The sequence below is a fragment of the Pangasianodon hypophthalmus genome, chromosome 22, assembly GCF_027358585.1.
Source record: "Pangasianodon hypophthalmus isolate fPanHyp1 chromosome 22, fPanHyp1.pri, whole genome shotgun sequence".
In the NCBI taxonomy this organism is placed as follows: Eukaryota; Metazoa; Chordata; class Actinopteri; order Siluriformes; family Pangasiidae; genus Pangasianodon; species Pangasianodon hypophthalmus.
In genome coordinates, this window is record NC_069731.1 from 19,472,231 (window position 1) to 19,495,845 (window position 23,615).

Here is a 23,615-nt window from a genome sequence, read left to right on the forward strand (position 1 = left end):
CTGGAACAGGTTTCAGCCTCTCAGTTCCAGTGAAGGGAAACTGTAAAGCTACAGCACACAGAGACGTTCTATACAACTGTGTGCTTCCAACTTTGTGTTAACAGTTTGGGGAAGAACCATATATGGGTGTGATGGTCAGGGGTGCACATACTTTTGGCCGTAAAGTGTACATTATAGCAGCTATAAACAACCGTTCCATCACCAGCCTCTCTTTAGAAATTGAAGATTCAAGATTTATTATTATTATTATTATTATTATTATTATTATTATTAATATTATTATTTTTCAAGATTTAACTTTATTTCTCTCTTGAAGTTAATAAGACAAAAAAATAAACACAGCTTGTCATGTTACTGCAAAACCACAAAGCCAGAGAATAAATGCCTGCATTAACCAATATTTATTTCATCCATTAATAAAACAACCATTAGTGACATACTGTACTCGAATCTATGTTCATTCATTTGTATGCATTTTTAACTAGGCGTGTATAAACTTCAGTTAATGCAGGTGTATTAACATTATTTACATTTAAACAAAATCATTTATGTTAATTTATGTTGTTAAGTTGTTAACATCACTTATGTTTTCATAACCCTGAAGTTCATCTGTTGCTAATTTTAAATAATCAGGGGTGTCCAATCTTATCCACCCAGGGCCAGTGTGGCTGCAGGTTTTCATTCCAGTCAGGCAGGAGCCACACCTGATTCCACCTGTTTAATCAGATGATCCTGGCGTTCAGTAGTCTCAGGTGTGGCTTCTGCGTGGTTGGAATGAAGACTGGACACCCACGTGCTAGATGATAGCTTATATTTACTTTGATTATTGAAGACAGATGCAATCTTGATGAAAAATATAATCTAATAAACTTTTATTTTTTAGCTCTGATAAAATCCAGACTGTTCTGGTGTGGAGTTAGACTTTTATATGTATGTGACTCGTTATGACAGATCTGTTTTGCCAAAATTGTGCCAAAACTTGTCTATATCTTGCTCTGTTCTCAACCTCTTGCCCTTTTCTGTCGTTCTCTTTGCTTGATTCCTGTCTGTCCTTTTCCATCTCCTCCAACGCCTTTTTCTAGACCTAATCCACCAGATCTGTGAGCATCTCCTGACCTTTCTGTTTTGTCCCTCCTCTCCTGCCATAGCCCCATCCTCCCCCGGTGTCGACTCCGTCCCCCTGCAGAGAACAGCGAGCCAGAATGCTGCCGGAACGTTCCCGCGTGGAGGCTACGCCGGCTACGTGGAGCCGTACCGCACGCTGCAGTACTGCTCATCTGTGGAGTCTCCCTACAGCAAATCGGGCCCCACTCTCCCTCCCGAGGGGACCCTGGCCCGCTCGCCCTCCATCGACAGCATCCAGAAGGACCCGAGGTAAGACTCCGCTGGCCTCGGTCAGACTTCCTGGGTCGTGCTTTTCTTCTGGACCTGTGCGCTGTTGAAGTTTGTAGCAACTCAGAGAGTATTGACTGGATCTCAGCAGGAAGAGAGGAGAGGTAGGAGGTCAGAGTGGCTTTTTGAAGGATGTTGTTGGTTCTTGCTGTGGTTGTTTGTTGGAAGATTGTCAGTTTTGTGGTGAGATGTCAATAGCACAGTAGTCTTTATGCTTTGGGATGTTTTCTGTATGTTTTGTGCTGGAAAATAAACAGGCTTCAGGCATTTTGAATAGTAGGAACTTGTGAAAACTCGGTTCTTGCTCTTTCTACTCTGTTTTCTAATCCTGCGCACTGCAAAAATGACATCTTAGCAAGTGAAAATATCTTGAATATGAGCAAATTTATCTAATATTTCTTCTTATGAGATTAATATAACCCAATTCAGCCTTTTACACATATCAAGCTTTATTTTTTTTTTTCGATTGGCTTGCTCTATTTTGCTTTAATCTAGAATTAAATGCATAACGTTTGAACAATTATCAGCCAAAAGAACAGGTCTAGAAATAGGTTTAATAATAACATATGTTTTATTGTAATCCTATAAATTTGACTATATTCAGGGTATCTTCACTTGCTATGATGTCATTTTTTTGGGCTTGGTCTTGACCACACTATTGCAAACAGTGTTTCTAATCTCTATCATTATTATCATCATTAAAGTTGTTTGTAAAGTGCTAGATATGAGACTTTGTTGTAGGCCTATTTTTCTGTTATATTTTCCGTCAAAAAGTTTCTCTGTTTTGGCAAAAAAAGTGACATTTTTGATCATTTTCAGCCAAAGATATTTGGTGGCATCTGTAATAAATACAGTTAACCGATGTTAAGCATATACGTCAAAAATAAGCCACACATACTTTGAAAGATTTTCTTTCACGTTAATGAACTCAAAACGTTCTCTAGTCACCGTGAGGGAAAGCAAGGACAAGTGTCATAACAGCACAAGCTAAATGTATTTATTTACCTTTAATAGCCTCCTTCATACTGAATAAAGGAAATTACTGATGACTTGTTGAACTCATTCAGTTCCTCGAGCTCCTCGTACATTAGTGCATTTTATCATTTTGTCACAGGTTTATTGAGTAAACCGTACGCAGTGTATCTGCAGTTGCGCTGGGTTGTAATTGGTGTTTTCCCATCGGGTTCAGGTCCATTTGAAGTGCACCACAGTGGGCGCGGCTGCGGACTTCCTTCTGAAACATCAGAGCTAATTAGCATTGCTGAGTCGTGATCAGTGCAGGTGGTGGTGAAGGCGAAGCTGGACGGATGAAGGCCAGTGCAGCGAGCGAGCATAATGATGTCTGAGTCTGTGATCTGATTACTCAATGCTCGTCTTTGTAGAACATTTAAAATGCTCTCTACTGAAATGTTTATGGTGCAGATTTCATACTGCTTGGCCATTTTGTGGCTAACGGAGACCTTTCGCATAAATAAAATGATTTCTTTTCGTTTATATAAAGGAGAAAATGTGATGAAGTGATGACATGGAAGACAGAATTAATCATTGCCTATTAGGCATGATGCTATTTAAATAAAATCTTTTGACAAATTTCAAGCAATATACATTTTTATATAAATTCCAAAAGCCATATAACTACACTATAGATAAATAAGAAATAAAACACTCCATGTTGTGCAGTTATAGGAAAATAATCAACGACAGGGGGTTGTGATGAAGGGGAGATACTGGTACTGTCCCAAACAACACGTTCCAAAGTATTTTATTCCTCCTATGCCACGGCAACTTGCACTATTACCATTTTCAATTTAACACATCATAATTTTTATCCATTTACATTTGCATTTAATATTGCATGAAACAAGTTACCACTTCCTGTATGTTATAGCAGCTATAAACAGTCATTGCCTCACCAGCTTCTCTTGTTTTTCTCTCTCTTAATAAGAAAAAAAACACAACTTGTCATTTCACCGAGAAACTACAAAGAAGCGTAAACTCCTCTGTCCTGAAGAAATTTTGGGAACCTTAAAGTTACAGTTTTAACTCTGACTGTTACAAAGCGCTGACACTGGAGACTCCTTCCATAAATGTTAAATAAACGTCTCCTTACAGGAAACATCATGTTACTAAGTATTGGCATCTAAATAACTAGTAAATAATTAGTCTCAATATACTCAGTTTAATCTCTGAAAAAGTCCTTGAGTCCTGAAAACCTTCTCAGACCTCATCAGTCACTCCTGTCCTGTCTCGTCTGACGAGGGTGTCAGCGTGTGAAGCACTAGGTTGGGAGTGAAGGCAAGTGCTCTTCGCTCTATTAAGGTTCGAGGGCCCAGAAAGGCACTGATGGGAGTCATTTAGCCTGTAATGGAGCTGCGAGTGATTGGGTGGGGGGGTGTTGAGATGTGGCCACCACCACCACTTGTTTCCATATGTGACACAATCGCAATTCAGACTCGGCCCTTTTGAGAAAATGACCTCTTTTATATCCATGCTTTTTATTTCACAATGGCGCTATTTATTTTCTTCTTCAGCACAATGGCTAGGAAAACAGCCGTAATGGTCGTAATGGTTTGATGGCTCCTGTGCTGTTTAGAGTTCTCCTGGCTTCAGAGGGGAAGGTAACGAGGTAAAGAAGGGTATACTACTAACAGAGCATTGCCAGTGCTGGTTTAGGTTTTTTTTTGTTTGTTTGTTTCGCTGTAGGGCCCCGTGGCAGATGTTTAGTGCTGGAGCACTTGTGAAGGTGTTGACTTTTTCAGATGGGTTTGTTCAGTCAGAGAGTGCCTTCAGGTGAGCCGCTTAAGCGTGGTGGACTGACAAAGCGTGACATTTTTCTGACCTTTTCCCTTTGGCGAAGTGCAGGAAGTGTCGTGGGCGAGTGAGAGAGATGGAAGAAAAGAGCAGCATGTTCCTCCATACCTCTGTATTACACTTTCTGTTTGGGGTGTAGAACTAGTATACAAGCTTATAAAGAAAAATCAAACATAAATGATGTAATGCTGGATATCGGAGCTTTGAAGGGTGTGTCGACAAGGTAAGACACTTTCAAGTGAATTTCTGTTTCAGTGCTTTTGTTCTTTTTCCTGTAATGACAGGAAAACAGCAAAATGACCTGATTTTTTTCCTGGCTTAAAGGTGAGTGCTTGTGTTTAAGAAGAATCTGGCAACCTTGGAGGCATGAATTATATGCACATAATCTGCATACTGTGGAGCTGAGAAAATCGACTTAAGCAGGTGCATAACCTGACTCAGAATACGAGGAACTTTCCTTGTGAAAATGTTAACATAACTTTTGAACTTAAGTTGCTGACTCTGAGTGCTGGAATAATTATTCCAGGACACTTTTTTATGATTACTGCAGCAGCACATAGGTACAAATCTACAATATCCGAGTGAGATTACTGTGCATAAACTGTTTCTGGGGGGTGTTGATCTTTAAGGTATCCATGTGGAACCATTCACATCCAACAGCATCAAAGCTTCAGGCTTAAAGAGAATGCCGTCTTCAGGCATTAGCACGTTTTAGACACCAGTGCGTGGCGTAAACAGAATCAAGAGCTGCCTGGTGTGCTCGGAAAACGGTGTGTATGTGCGAGAGACAGAGGAGTCAATGAAGACAAATGAACGTGATTGAGTGGAGGGTATTGATCAGCGGAAAAAAATGGGGGTTGCCTTCTGCAAATACAGGCGCCGAGCTCCGTGCTTTTCCAAACCTATCGATCCGAACTCGAACAGCGAGCTGCTTTTAAACACAGTCATTATCACTCTGGCTCCAGGCTGTCGTAACATCTGTTCAACATCCTAAACGGAGACACACAAACACACACACACACACACACAGAGAAAACATGCTGATTCAAGGAAGTCCTCCAGTCTCCTCGAACTGACATTGAGTCAACACACGAGTTTGGAATTTTGAAACATTCATTTTTAAGAGACTTCCACATTTTCCTCAAGGTGAACATTGTGAAAGAGGGAGGGGCTTTCCTCACCTCCTAATATAGACCACTGAACAGTGGTGGGGTCATTTCTGAAATGTGATAGGAACAGTGGCAGCTGGTGCTTATTAAAATAGAGGAAGCACAACTGTCTGTTATGGACTGTATAATACAGGGTGTCCCAAAAGTCTCCATACATAGGGGAAATTAACACTTTTTAACAAATTGTCTTCTAAAATTTTTCATACTTAGTTTATATTATATATTTTTTTCAGATAGCCATTCATAAAGACTGGAAGTGTTGTGGAACAACCGAGAAGCGCACATCCACGGACATCTACTGACGAAGACGTCCACTTCTCGGTTGGTCCACAACACTTCCAGTCTTTATGAATTTGTTAAGGTTTGGCAAAAGTGTCGTGTGTGTTGTGCTTGCCATGTTTCCTCTTGTTTAATTTTCAGTTTCTCCTCATCAGTATGAGCATCAGAAACTTTTTCTAAAATCAGGTCAACATTAGCAGTGTCTGCCATTTTAAGCTACGAGCTGAAGACGAAAGTGCTAGCTCACTAGCTATATTTATAAATAATTAAACAATTAAATTTCAGAAATACTTAGAAACTTTGACAAAGCTCGTTGCAGATGCAATTTAACTTCAGTGACAATGAAAAATGTAACCTGTGATTGCAAAAATTAAACTGAACTTTGTGTATTTACATTCGGTTGCTCGAAATTTGTGCCATAAACCCATTGGAAGTGCTGGTGCAGGTTTTATCAAATGATCAAGTGTTTATGCTTCTTGAAGTATCACTGGTTCTTGTTGGTACCAATCTTCAGCAGGTACCAAGTAAACATCCGGCTGAAATGTTTGGTACTGGATCAGTGGCTGGTTGAAAAACAACGTTGCATTTTTTTTGTGGTAACAAACATTTATGATATTTGGTTAAGTGAATTATCTGTGTTTTGTACAGTGATTCTTTTTCCTGAAAGCTATCAGTGGCAGTTGTTTACCAGAAGAATCTCTGATGGAAAAACAGAATGATTAAGAAAGCAGAGGGAGAAATGAGAGCCAGGTCTCTGCCCTGCCAGTGTAATGTATCAGGTTGTAATTATACTGCGTTCACTCTCAGTGACCTGTAGCTGAAGATGTACTGATGTTTTATTGATGCTCGGCTTTTCTTTTCGTCTCCGAATGGTAATCAGGCTAAACCGTGAGCTGTGAACTTTCACTGGCACTGAGCGTGAATCCTAATCAACCCTGTAATCAAACATCCGAGAATGCTACCAAGTTTATTTATCAAAAACGCCTACAACGTTCGAAGAGTTGAATATTCTCACGTCTCACATTTCAGCAATTATCGATCTCTTCCCAAAGTGTTTAATTTGTCTTATACCGATGATGTCCTACTTTTTAATCTGTCTATAATTACAAAGTTGCTGTACATCCACAAAACAAGTTCCTGTTGTCACTTACGTTATAGCAGCTATAAGCACTCCTTCCCTCATCAGCCTCTCTCTTTTCTGTCTCTTCAAAAAAAAAATGCTTGAAACATCAAAGTGTAAACTCCTTTGACCTAAAGATGTCAGAAAACATAAAGTTACAGCTTTACCTCTGACTGTTACAAAGTGCTGACACTGGAGACTCCTTCCATAAATAAGGAGTTAAATAAACATCTCCTTAGAGAAAATGTCACGATATGATTGCACATGCTTTTTTAATCCGTGGAACTAGTCTTTCTGAATGAGTTGTTACTGTAACAACGATAACGCATTCAAAGGTAATATAAGGTAGGTAATATATTATATTTAGTATATTTAGTTTATTTAATAATGTTAACCTGTGATGTAATATAAAGCTGCTGTTACAGAAAATTAATCAACACTTTCTGATCAGTCAGAATCCAGCATTCAGTAGCGCTGTAGTATAGTGTAAATTAACTGTTGTTTCTTATGAAGCATCTTGACAAAATTGCATTAGCTCTTGATTCTGTGTTATTTTAGCCTCTGTGTTTTCATAAATTAAGCTAAACTTTAACAGAGCAAAACTAGGAACCAATTAAGGACAAAAAAATTGCTTTTAGCTGCTGCCTCTGAGGTCATGTGGGTGTAATTTGGAGCTGTATGAGAAATGTCCTGTTACTTTAACAGCCCTGAACACGGCGAAATGACGCATGGCCCTTATACAGCCCCAGCCGGCAGCGTTGCCTGTTCCAGGTAAATTACCCTTCACTTATTTTCCTCATTGCCTGCTTGTGGAAAAGTCCCTTAAAGGAAAAAAAGACAAAATGGATGAAGCTCTGCACAAGGTTTGACCCTTATTATCAGCAGACTTCAATTTGTCCGGCATGTGGTCCTGGACAAACATGTTTGACTTTGATAAATAGAGCGTGCCGCATGCACAAGGGACTGAGCCTGAATTATTATGTCGGCTCTTTTGTATGTGGTATAATGAGGAGCAGATAAGTTTCATGATGTTCGAGCCGGGTGCATTGTGATAAAACAGGGAGGTGGAAGTGTTTTGGCAAGCGGGATGAGACATGTTTTAAAGGGAAGGCCATGTCATTAGTGTGCTCGTGTTGATGAGAGATGGACTTGTCACACTTTGTATAACAAACCCTCTGCCTGGTCTAACTTTATGCTAATTAGAGTCTCTGTGTTACATTCGTGTTCAAACTCTTCCTGACCTGAGCTACTCTCAAAAAAACGAAACAGAATTTATACCGATGATACCACAGCAGTGTTGATTTCTCAAATCTGATTGATCAGAAGGTGTTGATTAATTTTCTATATCGGCAGCTCTGACAGTAGCACAGCTGCAAATCACAGGTTTATATTAAACTAATACTAGTACACTATCGGATTAAAAATGTGTGTAATCATTGATATGGTGAAGTTTTCTGTAAGGAGATGTTTATTTAACATTTATGGAGGGAGTTGTGTCTCCATCCAGTGTCTGAGGTAAAGCTGACTTTAAGTTTTCCAACATCTTCAGGACAGAGGAGTTTACTCTCCTTTGCGGTTTCTTAGCAACATGACAAGCTGCGATTTTTTTGTCTTAACTTCAAGAGAGAGAGAAAAAAAGAAGCTGGTGAGGGAATGACTGCTTATAGCTGCTATAACATAAGTGAGAACAGGAACTAACTTGTTTCACAGACATTCCATGACTTTAAATGTAACTATAAATGGATAAGAAGTATGACATACCATTGCTGTGGTATAAGAGGAATAAAACACTTTGGGATGCACTGGTATTATTATTATACCATTATTGATTATTTTCCTCTAAGAGCAGCACACACACATGATGATTAATGCAGTACATTCATAGCTGACAAGGCGACTGTGATTGATCAGATGACTTGGTTAAATGACTGACAGTGTTGCGGTTCGAGGTAGCGTCACCCCATAGCAATAAATCAGTGAAGCTGACAGGAGCCACAGTACTCCAGCTTAATGCAGAGCTGCATGTGTCAGCTTCTTTAAACTCATCCCACAGGCTCCTGAGACGGATTAGCGGAACATGCCGGCTAAGCAAAATAATATCATTTAATGTTCGCAGGCGTTTTACCTCATCATCAGTGCCTCCTGTCTGAGGTTCATTTTGGTTTGTCACGTCGAAGTACTCTGGTCAAGTACATAAGAAAGAGATCTCCACATCACATCACATCTGCATTCATGTCCTGATCATGACCTATACCCACGAAGTGGACCGTAGCACACCTCCACAATCGATTATCAGACTCGCTGGGGCTTGGAATTGGCCTCAGAATAGCATGAGAGAGAAAAAATGGTGATTATATTAAAAAAAAATGAAAAGGTAGCAAACATTTATGATCCTTTAGTGGAGAACTTTGGGGCTGTTTCATTTATAGAGCAGCTTTCCTCTCGTACTCAAACGACTATAAAGCCACAACCACAAACTCATTCACTGGGGGGTGTAAACTTTTACAGCAGATTTGTGAATTGCCGAGAGAAGGTTGGAAACTTTTTGTTTTTTTTCCCCAGAGTGCTCGTGTAGGTCTGATCGTTTGATCGTGTGGGTCTTGTGGGTGTTGTACAAGGCTTAAAAACCTTCACTGACTCATTAAAGGTTTCATTTTTTTTCCTCAGATGGAAACAGGAATGAGCTTCTGCAGAGAACAGATTTTTCTAAATCATAACCCAATATTTAAAACACTAAAAAATTATACTGTATAAAAATCTAGATATGAATCTAGGTTTAAAGGTTTAGGAACTGGGGGTATGTAGTTGAGGTGTTGTAACCAGGCACAGGTTCTAAGACATCTTGGAGTTTTGGGAATTATGACCTTCTGTCTGGGAAAGAAATACAATGAGATCCGGATTAACGAGTAAATCTGATCGATTGTATGTGCAGGGAGGACAGTTGGCATGTTGCAGGCAGTTTACAAAGAATAATTGCAAAAAACGGTGTCAAGTTGGGTGAAGAAACTACTTATTGATTGATTGATTGACTGATTGTTGCCAACCATTATGAGGCCAGATCTCGAAGAGATGTTGCTAGATATTTGTGGGGAAAAAAAATACAACAACTACAACAACTGATACAACTATAAATGGATAAAAAGAATGTCGTGTTCTTGTTTAATGAATGAAAATATTAGCTGTGGTATACGAGGAATAAAACACTTGGGTAAATGCTGTTAAAGGAAAATAATCAACTTCAGAGTGGTAACAGAAACTCTGCTTCATCCCATCACCCGATCGTTGATTATTTTCCTATAACAGCACAACACTGAGTGTTTTATTCCTTGTAGTGTGCTGTGAATATTGAATCAGCGTTGTCGCTACACATATTAAGGCAAACATGCTAAATTTGTGCTATACAACATGCTATTTCACTTTAATTACATCAAAAAGGGCTGATTTATTGTTTTTTTTTGTACATCTTAATTTTCTTGACATCAAGATTCGAATGTGAAATGAGTTCGTGTTTTGTTTCGCTGTTTTGCAGCACGTTTGAGTTGAGCATGCACAAAAACTTTAAGAGGGAAGAGTGAAAACGTATGAATGAAGTCAGGTTTTTTGCTGCTGTTGTTTTTTTTAAGTGGGAAATCAGAGTTTCAGTTGAACACTTGAAAGGAGCATCAGCCCAAACAGGCAGGACCATCTGGAGTTCCTTTTGTCGTCGATTCCGCCTCTTTAAATTTGTCCCTGTGCCCCTAATCACACACAGAAAAACAGAGAAACACAAGAGTGTTGATTGCGTCTTGAACATGCAAATGGAGCAGTTTAGGCCTGATTGTGAGAGAGCTGCTGTTTACCAACATCTAATGGGATTAATCTGAGAGCTGGAGCCTGATTTCTCCAGCCGGATAAGACGCTCATCACCTCCACGCTCAAGTCATTCAAGCTTTTTTATTTTTTTTTATTTTTTATTTTTTGTCTTCTCCATTTTCTCGGGCTTCGTGTCATCTGTCTGTTTTGTTCGATGAGTTAACCGAACACAGGGCCGGCCTTATTTCCTCCAGCGCTTTAGTTAATTCTGTGTGTTCCTTCAAATTACCCATTTCCCTCGCTGGAGTAAAAAATAAAGCCGGCCCCGTCTTGTAAGAGAGCGAAGATGTGTTTTTTAAACTAAAAGGCATGTTTATCAAGTGAAGAGATTTCTCCATGCTCCGTACCTGACTCGCTTTAATGTGTTTAAAAGCTCCGTTGATCTGCATTGAATGGTTTTGAAATGTTTTCTGGGAGGAAGCCGCTTACGCAGGAATGAGTCATGCGTTTTTATTTCGTGCTGCTTTTTTTGTGTAAATGTGTGTTGGAGTGAAGAATAATGGAATGAAAATGCAGTAACTGCTGACAGTTTGTCCTGTAATTGTGTTTAGACCACAGAAGGTGTTGATTCATTTTCTCTAACTGCAGCTCTGACAGTAGTGAAGCTGCAAATCACAGGTTTATATTAATGCGCTCGTTCTGATACGTTACAGTTTCTGTAGCAACAGCTTATACACTGGGACTATGTTATTATTTAACAAAGTAAACCATACGTAATCATTGATACGGTGAAGTTTTCTGTAAGGAGATGTTTATTTAACATTTATGGAAGGAGTCTCCAGTGTCAGTGCTATGTAACAGTCAGAGATAAAGCTGTAACTTTATGTTTTCTGACATCTTCAGGACAGAGGAGTTTACACATTTTTTGCAGTTTCTCAGTAACGTGACAAGCTGCGTTTTTTTCTTATTAGCTTATTAGCTTGTCTTATTAGCGAGAAAAAGGAGAGGCTGGTGGGGGAACGACTTACAGCCGCTATAACGAGTGACAACTTGTTTCATGAACCATTAAATGTAACTATAAAGGATAAAAAGTATGCTGTGCCATTGTGTAATAAACTGATGTGGTGTAAGGGGAATAAAACACTTTGGGACGTGCTGGGAAATGCTCAGCTTCGGGGCGTAACGGTATACACAGTTTTTAATTCATTACTTATTTTTTTCTTGTTTTGTAGACAGATTATCTGTTGTTTAAATAGAGTTAAACCAGCGTTAGAAAATAAAAAGTCCTTATCTACACTGGTTTGCTTTCTTTCTTTTTTTTTATCTAAGACAAAAAAACCATTTGCTGAACAGAGAGTCAGTATTAACCTTCTGTAAGTATTACTTTAACGCACACACACACCATATATACTAACATAATTTGGTAACTGATAACACACTTAGGCCTGATGCTTATTGACTCAGCGTGTGATTCAGAGCTGAAGGCCGTCTCGCCCTCACTTTGGCGTATTACCTTCTCACACCACCTCCACTAACACACTTTAATTCAGTCTCGGGTCATCAATAACACCATCTGAGGTCTAAATTGCTGCTTGCTTTAGCGCCAAAAAAAAAAAATTGGGCCTCTACACACTTAAAGAGTGTTCATGGAGGTGGAAAGTGGCTCTGGGTTTAACTCGACTAAGCTACTTTCACACTATATGTTTTGTTTTTTTTTACAGTGAAAGTGCTGGCAGGGGCAGTTATGTGCTGAGATATATATATATATATATATATATATATATATATATATATATGTATATATAATATAAATATAAAAGAGAGAACAGCTCATATGACACTCACACTGTAGTGATAACAATGCAGTTCAGTCCTAGTATCTAACTAGCCTAGCTTGCTCTCTAGATAAGATTTATTATTGTCAGTAATGTATATTAATCCTTAAATCATAGTCACTCACTAACAAGACTCGTTTTGTCTCACTTTGTCATCCATTTTTGTTTTTTCTTGCTTGTCCAACTTGCAACCTGTCGCTCAGAAGGTAAAAAATAAGTGCATAACGTCATTTCTTTAACTTTTGGAAGTTTTTCTGTGATGAAAAACGCATCCACTTTTTTCCCAGAAGGATTACATGTAAAACCTGTGCTGGTGTTCGAGATAATAAACAGCAAGTGTGAAAGCAGCTTACGAGTCTGAGCTACATGTCGGTGCAGCCATTTACACAAACGCTGCTTCTTAAAATCAGAATCAGAACCGTATTATTTGTGGGAATTCGACTCGGCAGAGCAGAGCAAGAACATACGACATTTGAATGAACGACACACTGCATCATCATCCAGCAACATACATTCTATATCTGATAACAGAACAATATGGTCTAGTAAATATATAATAATAAATAATAGCACAATGAGTCTGAGATAAGACCGCTGTTGAATTCTGGATTGTGATTGGTCAGAAGGTGTTGATTAATTTCCTGTAACTGCAGCTCTGACTGTAGTGCAGCTGCAGATCACAGGTTTATATTAATGCTCTCGTTCTAATACGTTATCGTTTCTATAGTAATAGCTTATTCACAGGGACTCGTATAGACAGATGCTCCACATAAATGGATTTTTAAAAAATATGCAAAGTTTTCTGTAAGGAGGTGTTTATTTAACATTTATGAAAGGAGTCTCCAGTGTCAGCACTCTGTCAGAGGTAAAGCTGTAACTTTAAGTTTTGCAAAATCTTCAGGACAGAGGACTTTCTGTTTTTTGGTAACAAGTCAAGCTGCATTTTTTTTTTTAAATCTTATTAAGAAAGAGAAAACAGAGAGGCTTTTTGGTTTTTAAAATAGTGAAAGCACAACTAGCTAGAACTATAAACAAAAAATTTCAGAAATGAATGCAACAGAACTTTATACTAAGAGTTTCTTTATTTACAAATTGCACCTACTGCAGGCTCCAAGCGATTCCGCCTGGCACCAGTGTGTTAAATTTGACATGTCAGTCATGTTGATTCTGTGACTGGCAGCTGGTTATGAGGTTCTGAAGTTCTTCAGGACAAATGAAGAGCATGCTGTCCAGTAAATGTCGAAATCACCCCAGTGACGCTGTACCTCTGGGCGGGACTTAAAATGACGCATTAAAAGCCTGATGTCCAATTAGCATTAATCTTTCGTCCCATTAAAACACTGAGTACATGAACACCTAACACAGTAATTGAGGTACCACCTTCAACAGCTGTGTATTAGCTCTGTATCAGGGGCTTCAGGAGATTTTCATGCAGGCTGCACTGTTCACTGAAACCGTTCGAGTTTAATGAATGAATAGTGCGATATTGCAGCGAGATATTTGATCATTTGCTAAAATATTGAATTCTTTCAAGTGGAATCAGCTGTGCTGGTGAGGGAACAGCTGTTTATAGCTGCTATAACGTAAATGAGAACAAGAACTACCTTCTTAAATGTTACTATAAATGAGAGAAAGATGTATGACATTTTATTCACGTATGTAAAACACTTTGGGGTGGTCGTCATTGATTATTTTCCTATAATGGCACGACATGGGGTGTTAGGATTGGTCAGTTTTTTGGCACGTTGTGTCTGTTTCCGGCTTCAGGGAGACAACAGACAGATGGTTCAATATTGAAAGCCGTCCATATGTTTTGCATGAAATTCTGTCTGTGCATGGACAGAAATCTGACTGCATCTGTCTAGTTTAAAGACTTGCAGATTTGAAAGTTTCTTTACAAGAATAAATATATATAATGGTTTAAACGCAGAAAAACTGCCACCCAGCTGGAGTCTGGCTGCTGCTGCTGTGGAACTAAACGGAAATTACAATATCGATCACGCCACCTCAGATGAGACGATCCCTGAAAATATTCAGAGTTCATCATCACAAACTGTGTCTGCTTTACTACGTTTAACACTACAAAAGCAATAGATTGGGAGAAAGCGGTGGAGACAGAGCGGGGCGAGTGAACATGCCGTGACCAGACGCGGAGTGTGAAATGTCTCGGGGAGAGAGGACGAGCCGAGTGGAGCCACGAGGCGTCCCTGAGGAGCACTCAGAGAGCCATGAAAATATAATTGGGAGCTGTCAGGTACAGCCGAGCACTGAGGCATCACGCACAGAGGAATACGCAAAGACAGAAAAACGAGGAAAAAGGGGGTTAGGATTGTGCGACAGTTCTTAGCATTTTCAAATGCTGCATAAACATCAAATAACAGCAATTTGGCTTCCTACGAGCCGAAATCACGGTGCTGCGGCGTGAAGATGCAGTTAAGTGGTTGTGCTAGCTAGGCTTGATGACTCAAACACACCATTTTGGCCCAAATTCATGCCACTTTGCTGTTCACTCCTTTTTTATCTGATGTGTAAGAACAGATAAAAAAGCATGTTTGAGGTTTTATCACTATACACACTTCCTGTCCAGAGGTAACACAACCATTTTTCAGCAGTTTTTTTTCCTTTTTTTTTTTTTTTTTTTTTAAGTTTTCTACTTACACACATCCTCAGGGTCCTAGTTTCCGGACCTGAATCACACCACTCATTTGATTCTTTTAAACGAACCAGTTGAGTGAGTCGAATTCATTTGATTCAACATTCACTCACTGAAATTTCGCCTTCTTTATTCAAGTGTTCACGTATATTTTACATTTTTCACATTGATTATTGTATATGTACTGTTCGTGAACATATTACTTATGTAAGGAATAAAGCACTCTGTGTCACGCAGTGAAGAGGAGTTACTGTCACCACCATGAAGCTGATTATTTTCCTATAACAGCATGTCTCTAAGTGTTTCATTCCTTTTAGAGCTTAGCAGTTTAGCAGTGATCAGAAATTGTATTTATTAAAGAACAGCACATCATATTTTTTATCCATTTATTGTTACATTTAATGCTCTGTGGAGCAAGATATTTCCGGTTCTCACTTAGGCTGACACTGGAGACTTTCTCCTTACAGGAAACTTCACCACTGTTACTATAGAAACCATAACATATTATAAACCTGTGATTTGCAGCTGTGCTACTGTCAGAGCTGCTGTTAAAGAAAACTAACCAATGCCTTCTGACCAATCACAATCCAGAATTCAACAGCGCTGTGGTATAATGAACGATAAGCATGTGGCAGTGTGTAGTGAAGTTGAATAAGCAGCCTTGCTTATCTAATATCAGTTCACTTGGATGTTTTGACTTGGGTTTTTTCTCCCTTAGGCTTATTATATCAACCCCTTTCTTTCTTGAATGGATTCAGATGTTATGAACAATGAAAGCCTTAATGCAATAGAGAACGCTGTGCTGTTTATACTGGAGGAAGAAGCAAGTGTGCATTCAGGAAGTGTAGGACAGTCGGGTTTTAGTTGATCTTCATCTTGCACATGAATATGAGATTATATTCTGTACTTTGGTGCACAATAGCTCAGCAGGACTCAGCAGAATTGCTGTTCTTGAACTGTGTGTGTGTGTGTGTGTTTCATGAACAATAGCTCTTATAAGACTCAGTAGGAGTTTTAAAAAGAGTTAAAAAGAGTGCTGCTTTTTGTTTATATGCACCAGAGATCTGAAACACACCAGTAAACATTCTTTAGGCTCCATCTGTCTCTGATTAAAAAAAAATCACTTTAATCATTTAACAAGCCTTACTTTATTATTTCTCATATGTCTACTGGCCCTTTACTGTTACATTACTTTTATATTTATTCAATTTTTTTACATTTCAAAATTATTTTTCTTTTAAAATATTAGATTTTATATTTTATTTTGTTATTTTCATGCGTCTGTTTCTTGAGATTCTCCTTAGTGTGATATCTGAAGAGCGAGTGGTTGAATGTTTGGGAGGACTGATGTGAAATGATCACTGTAACCAGCAGATGATTAGATTTAGGAACTGATCCAAACAGGGTCAAGGTCACAGCAAGGTCAAATGTCTGAAACAGTTTATCTTCCATAGCTTCCTTCCTGTCTGAAATATATTTTAAGTGGATTTCAGGGATAGAAATTAGTAGTAAGAAGGACTAGACTTGTTGGTGGTGGAGGCGTCACCATCAGCGGCGTTGGCATCGAGTTCAACTTGTTTAACTTCAGACTGTAAAGGTACCATATAAATAAAGGATATTAGTAGTAGTAGTAGTAACAGTATAAATATTATTAGTAGTAGTAATAGTAGTAGTAATACTAGTAGAAATAGTATATGTATTAGTATTAGTAGTAGTAACAGTAGTAGAAATAGTAATAGTAACAGTATAAGTATTATTGTTAGTAGTAGTATTAATAGTAGTAATAGTATGAGTATTATTATTAGTAGTAGTAGTAACAGTATAAATATTATTATTAGTAGTAACAACAGTATAAGTATTATTAGTAGTAGTAGTAGTAATAGTAATGCTAGTAATAATAGTACAAGTAGTATTATTATTAGTAGTAGTAATAGTAATAGTTATACTAGTAGTAATAGTACAAGTATTATTATTAGTAGTAGTAACAGTATAAGTATTATTACTATTAGTAGTAATAGTAGTAGAAATAGTAATAGTAACAGTATAAGTATTATTATTAGTAGTATTAATAGTAGTGATAGTAGTTGATTGTGTTGATGTCCCGCAAGTTCGATCTCCTTCTTTCTGCGTAAGTGTGAGAATATGAGTTGGATCGTCTCTATTAATGCTCCCTTATACATCTTTCCTCTTTTGTACCTGACAATTATACCTCCATTACTTGAATTTCGAGTGTGTTTGTCACATCTTTCCCCCTCTCTCTTGTTCGTTTTCTGTGCTCAAGTGAGAGAGCATCTGTTTCAGCTTCCTTTTGTAGTGCAACAAATCAGCCTGAGAGGAGAGAGAGCGAGAGGTGTTACAGCCGACAGCTTCACAAATCACCAGTGTTTACATGGCAGCGTGACATCATCAGCCCATGGCTCTTTACCAGACGTGTGTGTGTGTGTGTGTGTGTGTGTGAGATCTGCTGATGGGATGTGACTCATGTTGTGTTTATTACTTAGCACTGTGTAACCCACTGATCGAGGAACACCTTTCATTTGACAATCTGGAGCCATTTTGTTCTGATTGTACTCACTCAATTTTAATTAAATAAAATTTAAGAGCTGCTTGTGTGACTGACTGAATGCCGCCGCCGCAGTTACAGCTGTAGGGACGTCACGTTGCGTACTGGTGAACATCATGCAAAGAAATAGTTTCCATAAAACATCTCCTCAATTTCACTCACTAACAAGCCTCATTTCTCAGAAGCACTGTGCTCTCCATGTTTGTTTTCCTCGCTTACCTATCAACTCATGACCTGATTGGTCAGGACGTATAAAAAAAAAAGTCACTTGGCACTTTTCTAGAAAAAAAAAAAATTACTTTGACCAAGAAACACTGATGGCATTGATACATTTTTAACTGTAGGATCCGCTAGTAATTAAGATTAAAATGGCAAGTGTGAAAGCAGCCTAATTTGCTGCCATGTTTTTCCACCATGTTTGTGTGTTTGAGTAAACATGTGGGCGGAGTGAAGGATCCTTGGGGGCGTGTCTATAACCTGACTGACAGGATGGATGTTGCAGCTCCGTGTCACATATACTGTATGTAGAAACTGAATGTCGTTTTGTCACTTCCTACTGTGAAAGTAGCATGAGAATCCAGCACGGGCTTTTTTCTCACACATCTTTCACACTAGGAAGTGACAAAACGACATTCAGTTTCTACATACATGTGACACGGAGCTGCAATTCCAGCAACAGCAACATTTCAGCTGAGATTTTCTCAGCCCAATCGTATGGCACGTGTGTTCCGACATTTCATCAGTTCAACAAGTTTAGTTCCCACCTGCAATTTACCATTTCATGCAAAATAGAAGCAAAACTTGTTTTTCATCTTATCATTTACATTTACAATCTCTCAAGAAATGGGTATAGAGACATTACACAGAAAAATAAAGCTTGGAAGGAAGTAGCAGAGATCATAGGTGCTTCTGGTGAGTGTAAGGAGCTAGTACAGTTAGCTCGCTTTGCTAATCTGAGAATGGAGCTAGTACGAAGCCAAGCACGTAGCACACAAATCAAACACGCAGATTTCACACTGTTAGTGCGTTATTTATTTTATTTATTTACTTATTAAACTATTTCACTTTAGAAGGTATTTATTATTTATATATATATATAGCTACTAGTGTTTCTCATCAGAACAAGCCACGAGACAAACTAAAAGCGACACAAGAGACTTATCACCTGCTAGCATGAACATACGTAGTTGCTTTGATCACACTGATTCAACCTTTAGTTCAAGTAGCTCTGATATTTTCACATTACTGATAATAAAGCAAGATATAAAAGATTGTTTTAATTAAAAAATGCCTAGTACTGTATCTTATCATAATCTTAACTATTAGCAGTTTGAGCTGTAATTATTGGACACACGTGATGTTTTATGGTAATTATAAAACTCAAGGCAAACACAAACGCTAATTTCTTTGTGATGAAATATTTGTCGCTGTGTGTGTGTGTGTGTGTGTGTGTGTGTGTGTGTGTGTGTCTGTGCTAGCATATTGTTCAGGTTTATATGACGCTATGAAACAGTCACTCTGAAGATATTACTGCTTCTTTTTTTTATCTAATTGGGATGCAGTTCCCATGGGAGCTCGTAGCCGGCTCTTCCCCCGCGTATGGAAATGTATCAGCCACGGCTATTTTCAGCTCTGCTGCTTCTTAATGATGATACGGGTTTGGAGTGGAGATAACCGGAGCTGAACCCGGAGCTGAAGCTGGAGTTGCAGTTGGATCTGGATCTCCTCTTGATGGCTACGGAATATGTCAAGATTTTATTTGAGATCTATAATGGATGGAAGGTTATTAATAGACACTGTGGAGCTCTTTCATGGTGAAAGCAGGCTGTAAGGAAGTAGCGCACATTTTTATACTGGGCGGTAATTTGTGTGCTGCAGGCCAGAGGCTGAAATGTTACAAAAATAATCATAATAATAAATAAGTAAGTAAAAAAATCGTAATACTAATATTAGTAATAATATAAATATTAATATTAATGTTAATATTTAACATTATACATACATTATACATAATAAATACATTATACATTGTATAACATAATAAATACATTATACATTTGTTTTTGTTTGTTTATTTATTTATTTGTAAAGCATTTTAAATTAATGATAGAAACATAAAAGATCATAACAACAAACAAGAGCTGATATTATGAGCATTTATTATAGTGTTTATTCTTCCTGAGACAACTGAGATGTTAGCATGCCTTAATTTTATAGTTTTATTATTATTGTTTTGTTTATTATTTAGATTAGTAAATCTTTAGGTCTTTCCTGCATGTTAATTAAGTTACTCTGGAAATACCAAATTTAAAAAGGGGGAAAAAAGCAATTTTGAAGATTAATTTTAAAAAATATATTAAAAAAAAAAGAAACTTGTCAAAGAAACTTGCTGCTAAAATAAGGCTACTAGTGTGGTAGGCTAAATAATATTTAAATATTAAAATACAATCATTCTTATTTATGTATTTGTTTGTTTGTTTATAATGATGCTGTTTTCTGGTATCTATTTACATCATTCCCTCTTGATATTAAGCCCTATGTATGCATAAATGATTTCCCATCATGCATCGCAAAACAGAAGCCAGCAGTGTGTGTGTGTGTGTGTGTGTGTGTATATATACATACACACACACACACACACACACATATATATATATATATATAATGTGTATATCATGTTATGTGCATCACATGAATTAATCCTCTCTGTATAACTGTATCTTCTGCACGCAATGATATAAATCCTGCACTAATAAGCTGCACCTCTGAGCTGCAAATTAAACATTCTGCTTCATGTCTAGTGTTTGTACTTGTGTGTACGTGTGTGTGTGTGTGTCTGTGATGTTAATTAATCCACTCTATGTACAACTGTTTCTTCTTTGCCCTCGGCTGTAAATCCTCCTCTAATAAGCTGGAAATAAACACGTCTCACGTGTGCAGGTACGTGTTCCTGCGTATTTCAAAGATTCCACCTCGTACCTGCAAGCACGCTTTTCTCCGTCTTGTCTCTTCTGCATCTCCGTCAGCGTTGACGTGCCTCCTATTTCTGCCTTCCTCTATTCTCGTCTCTTCCTAATTGACGTGCCTGTCCTGGATGCGTTTTAACCCGAGCAGAGATGACAGGACAGTCCTGCATATGGCTGTCATCTCACATCTCTCTGATTTACAGCGAGGCGAGGGCTCTCCGTGTACCTGCTCGCTCAGAGACATGCCAAGCTCAGATGGGCGTTCTGCAAGCCCCAGGTGATGTCATCAGACCCTGAGCTGATGTTCAGGAAGCTCAGAAATCCATCCCAGGTTCATTAATGGAGGCCGGAACTTTGATCATATTTTCTTGTTCCGGATGAGTGAAGAACTTCATCCGCAGCAAACTTTAATTTTCAAGCTGGAAAGGTCATCCTGGGCTTAGATTGAGTTTTTTTCTGAATACGAATGAGGAAGTGTTATTCATCATCAAGTGCTATTAAGGTGAAAATTGTTCAGGCATGAAAATGTTTTTTTCAAGGTTTCTTTGTTCTGGATATTTAAGGGTTCTTCATTTTCTACTTGGAATGCAAAGAACCCTGAATCTAATTTCCTACCTCTTCTATTTGTGTCATGCTACTTCCTGCCAAATTTTATGCCTCATAAGTTGATAGTAGCTCAATGTGTAAGGAATAAAACACTCTGTGTTCAGCTGTTAGAGTAGAATAATGAAGTTGATTATTACTTTTTAGTTACATTTAATGTTGTGAAACGTTCATGAAACAAGTTCTGTTCTCACTTACGTTATAGCAGCTATAAACAGTCATTCCCTCACCAGCCTCTCTTTTTTTCTTTCTCTTGAAAAAAAAGCAGCTTGTCCTGTTAAAGAGAAACCACAAATCATAGGAAACTGTTGGAAATGTTACAGCCATTAACAGCTGTTAAAGTTACAACCTCTCACTGTTACAAAGCGCTGACACTGGAGACTCCTTCCATAAGTGTTACATAAACTCTGTAAAAATCTCTTTACAGAAAACTTCACCATATCAACGATTACACGCGTATTTTAATCTGTTTATGTGGAGTGTCCACCGTACAAGTCCCTGTGAATGAGCTGTTGCTATAGAAACAGTAACGTATTAGAGCAAGCTCATTAATATAAACCTGCGCTGCTGTCAGAGCTGCTGTTAAAGAAAAGGAGTCAACACCTCCTGACCAATCAGAAAGAAAGACAGAAAGAAATCCTTCATGGGGTTCGCTTTGCTGCGTAACGTCCTGCTTGACCTGAAGCAGTGGAAGTTATATATTCAGATGTGTTGATGTTTTACACACATAAACCTCTCTACTCATTAGGAAGCACATGAATGCCTTCATCTCGTGACTCGTTATTCTGTGTTTGATTGAATGTCATGAGGAATCAGGAGTGATTCTGTGACCGTGCATTAGAGCTGGGTTTTGCAAAACATGAGTGAGTTTCCGAAAAGTCAGCAAAATAAATGTAAAGATGATGTAACATGATGTGGGAGATGACAATACCTACAACACTGTATATGGCTGGCTTTTTATATCCAAAACAATATAGATGTGAAAACATATTAACTAGCAGTTTAACGATCAGACATTTTGGATTGGTAATTTAAAAGGCAAAGATTGAAATCAGTTGATGCAATAATTATATATCGTTATCGAAAAAGGACAAACAGCTGGTGTGTAAAAATTATTCATATTTATAAAATGATGTATATCTGTAGCTGCAGCTGATGTGTATGTGTATACCTTCAAATATTGAATCATGTTACATTAGTTCAAAACAATCTATTACATTTATTGTTTTCTAAATATTTAAAAATTGAAGAAGTGATTTGAACTTGAGCAGAAACAAACATAAAGTTGGTTTGCAGTTGAAAAACTTTATGTATAAAAATGTTTGGATATAAAATTAAAAAAAACTCAACAATATATTCCAGGCACTTATTAACATCATTATTATCATTATTATTATTATTAGATTATAAAATTATAAAAATGAACTCACTTTCACAGGATTGAACAAATAATCCGTTACATTAGACCAAAAAGAATGAAACGTTTCTTCAAGACACCCTCAAAAGAACGTTCACATACTGTATATCAGGACGTTACCGAATTCACAAGGTGTAAATTAGATGTAGAGCTGAGCTGTGTCTGGCTCAGTGTTGCCAGGTCTATGGTTTTCAAGCAAAACTGTTTTTTATTTAATTTTATTTTTTTTAATTGCGATTGTTAATTGTTTTTGAATTTTTGTTAATCGGAATGTTGGTGTGTTGGCATTTTGAGTTGGTGTTTTAGTTTAATTAATTCCTCTTCCTCTCATCGTTCATCCATGAACACGTTTATTTAACCCGTGCACGTATTTGTTTAATTCCTCACAACAGCTGGATTAATTAAATTACACACAACCGTTATGACTATGTAATTGTGTCACTATCCACGATAATTAGAATACGAAGGTGCTTCGAGGTTAATTCAAGATCACAGGCTAATAAACTTACCGCAGTTTTAATGTTATATGATTTAATTAAGGAAGCATGTTTATGGATCAGTTCTTAAAGCACAAGCGTGGCAGTGATGGCACGTTTGGCATCGACTTGATGCTGTTTCACTGTACGGCCCGATGTGCAGTAACAACAGTTTTAACAACAATAAAAAATCTGATCTGATAAGAATTAGCTTAATTACTGTTGTAGAAAATTAGAGAAGATTGCGAGGCCTGCGCTCTGGTCATGTTTACCTCCGTATCGGATGTTTGACTGCGGGATTAAAGACGCTGTAATTGCCGAGTCGGATGGAGAGGAGTGATTGCGTGTGTTGAGCAGTTGTTTTTTTTCCTCGGTACTTTTGTTTTACAGGAAGTGTTTGTTAGTGAGTGAGCAGGCAATAAACACCTGTTTCGGTATTATAACACTGTCGTCTGAACGCTGATTTCTGTTTACTCAGCTAATTACTCTCGGATAAATCTCGGATACTCTCAGGGCACGCTGACGTACATACAGCTGCA

At 38.0% G+C, this 23,615-nt stretch overlaps 1 protein-coding gene across 6 annotated transcripts in view; it reads left to right on the plus strand.

The window, feature by feature from the left end:
• The window catches only part of ctnnd2a (catenin (cadherin-associated protein), delta 2a), a 265,685-nt gene that overhangs the window by 158,736 nt on the left and 83,334 nt on the right, over nucleotides 1–23,615 (plus strand). For all 6 annotated transcript variants that reach the window (XM_034298153.2, XM_026938090.3, XM_026938091.3 and 3 more), the window contains one exon: nucleotides 1,149–1,374. In XM_034298153.2, the coding sequence (XP_034154044.1) occupies nucleotides 1,149–1,374 (226 nt within the window). The remainder of the gene's footprint in view (nucleotides 1–1,148; nucleotides 1,375–23,615) is intronic.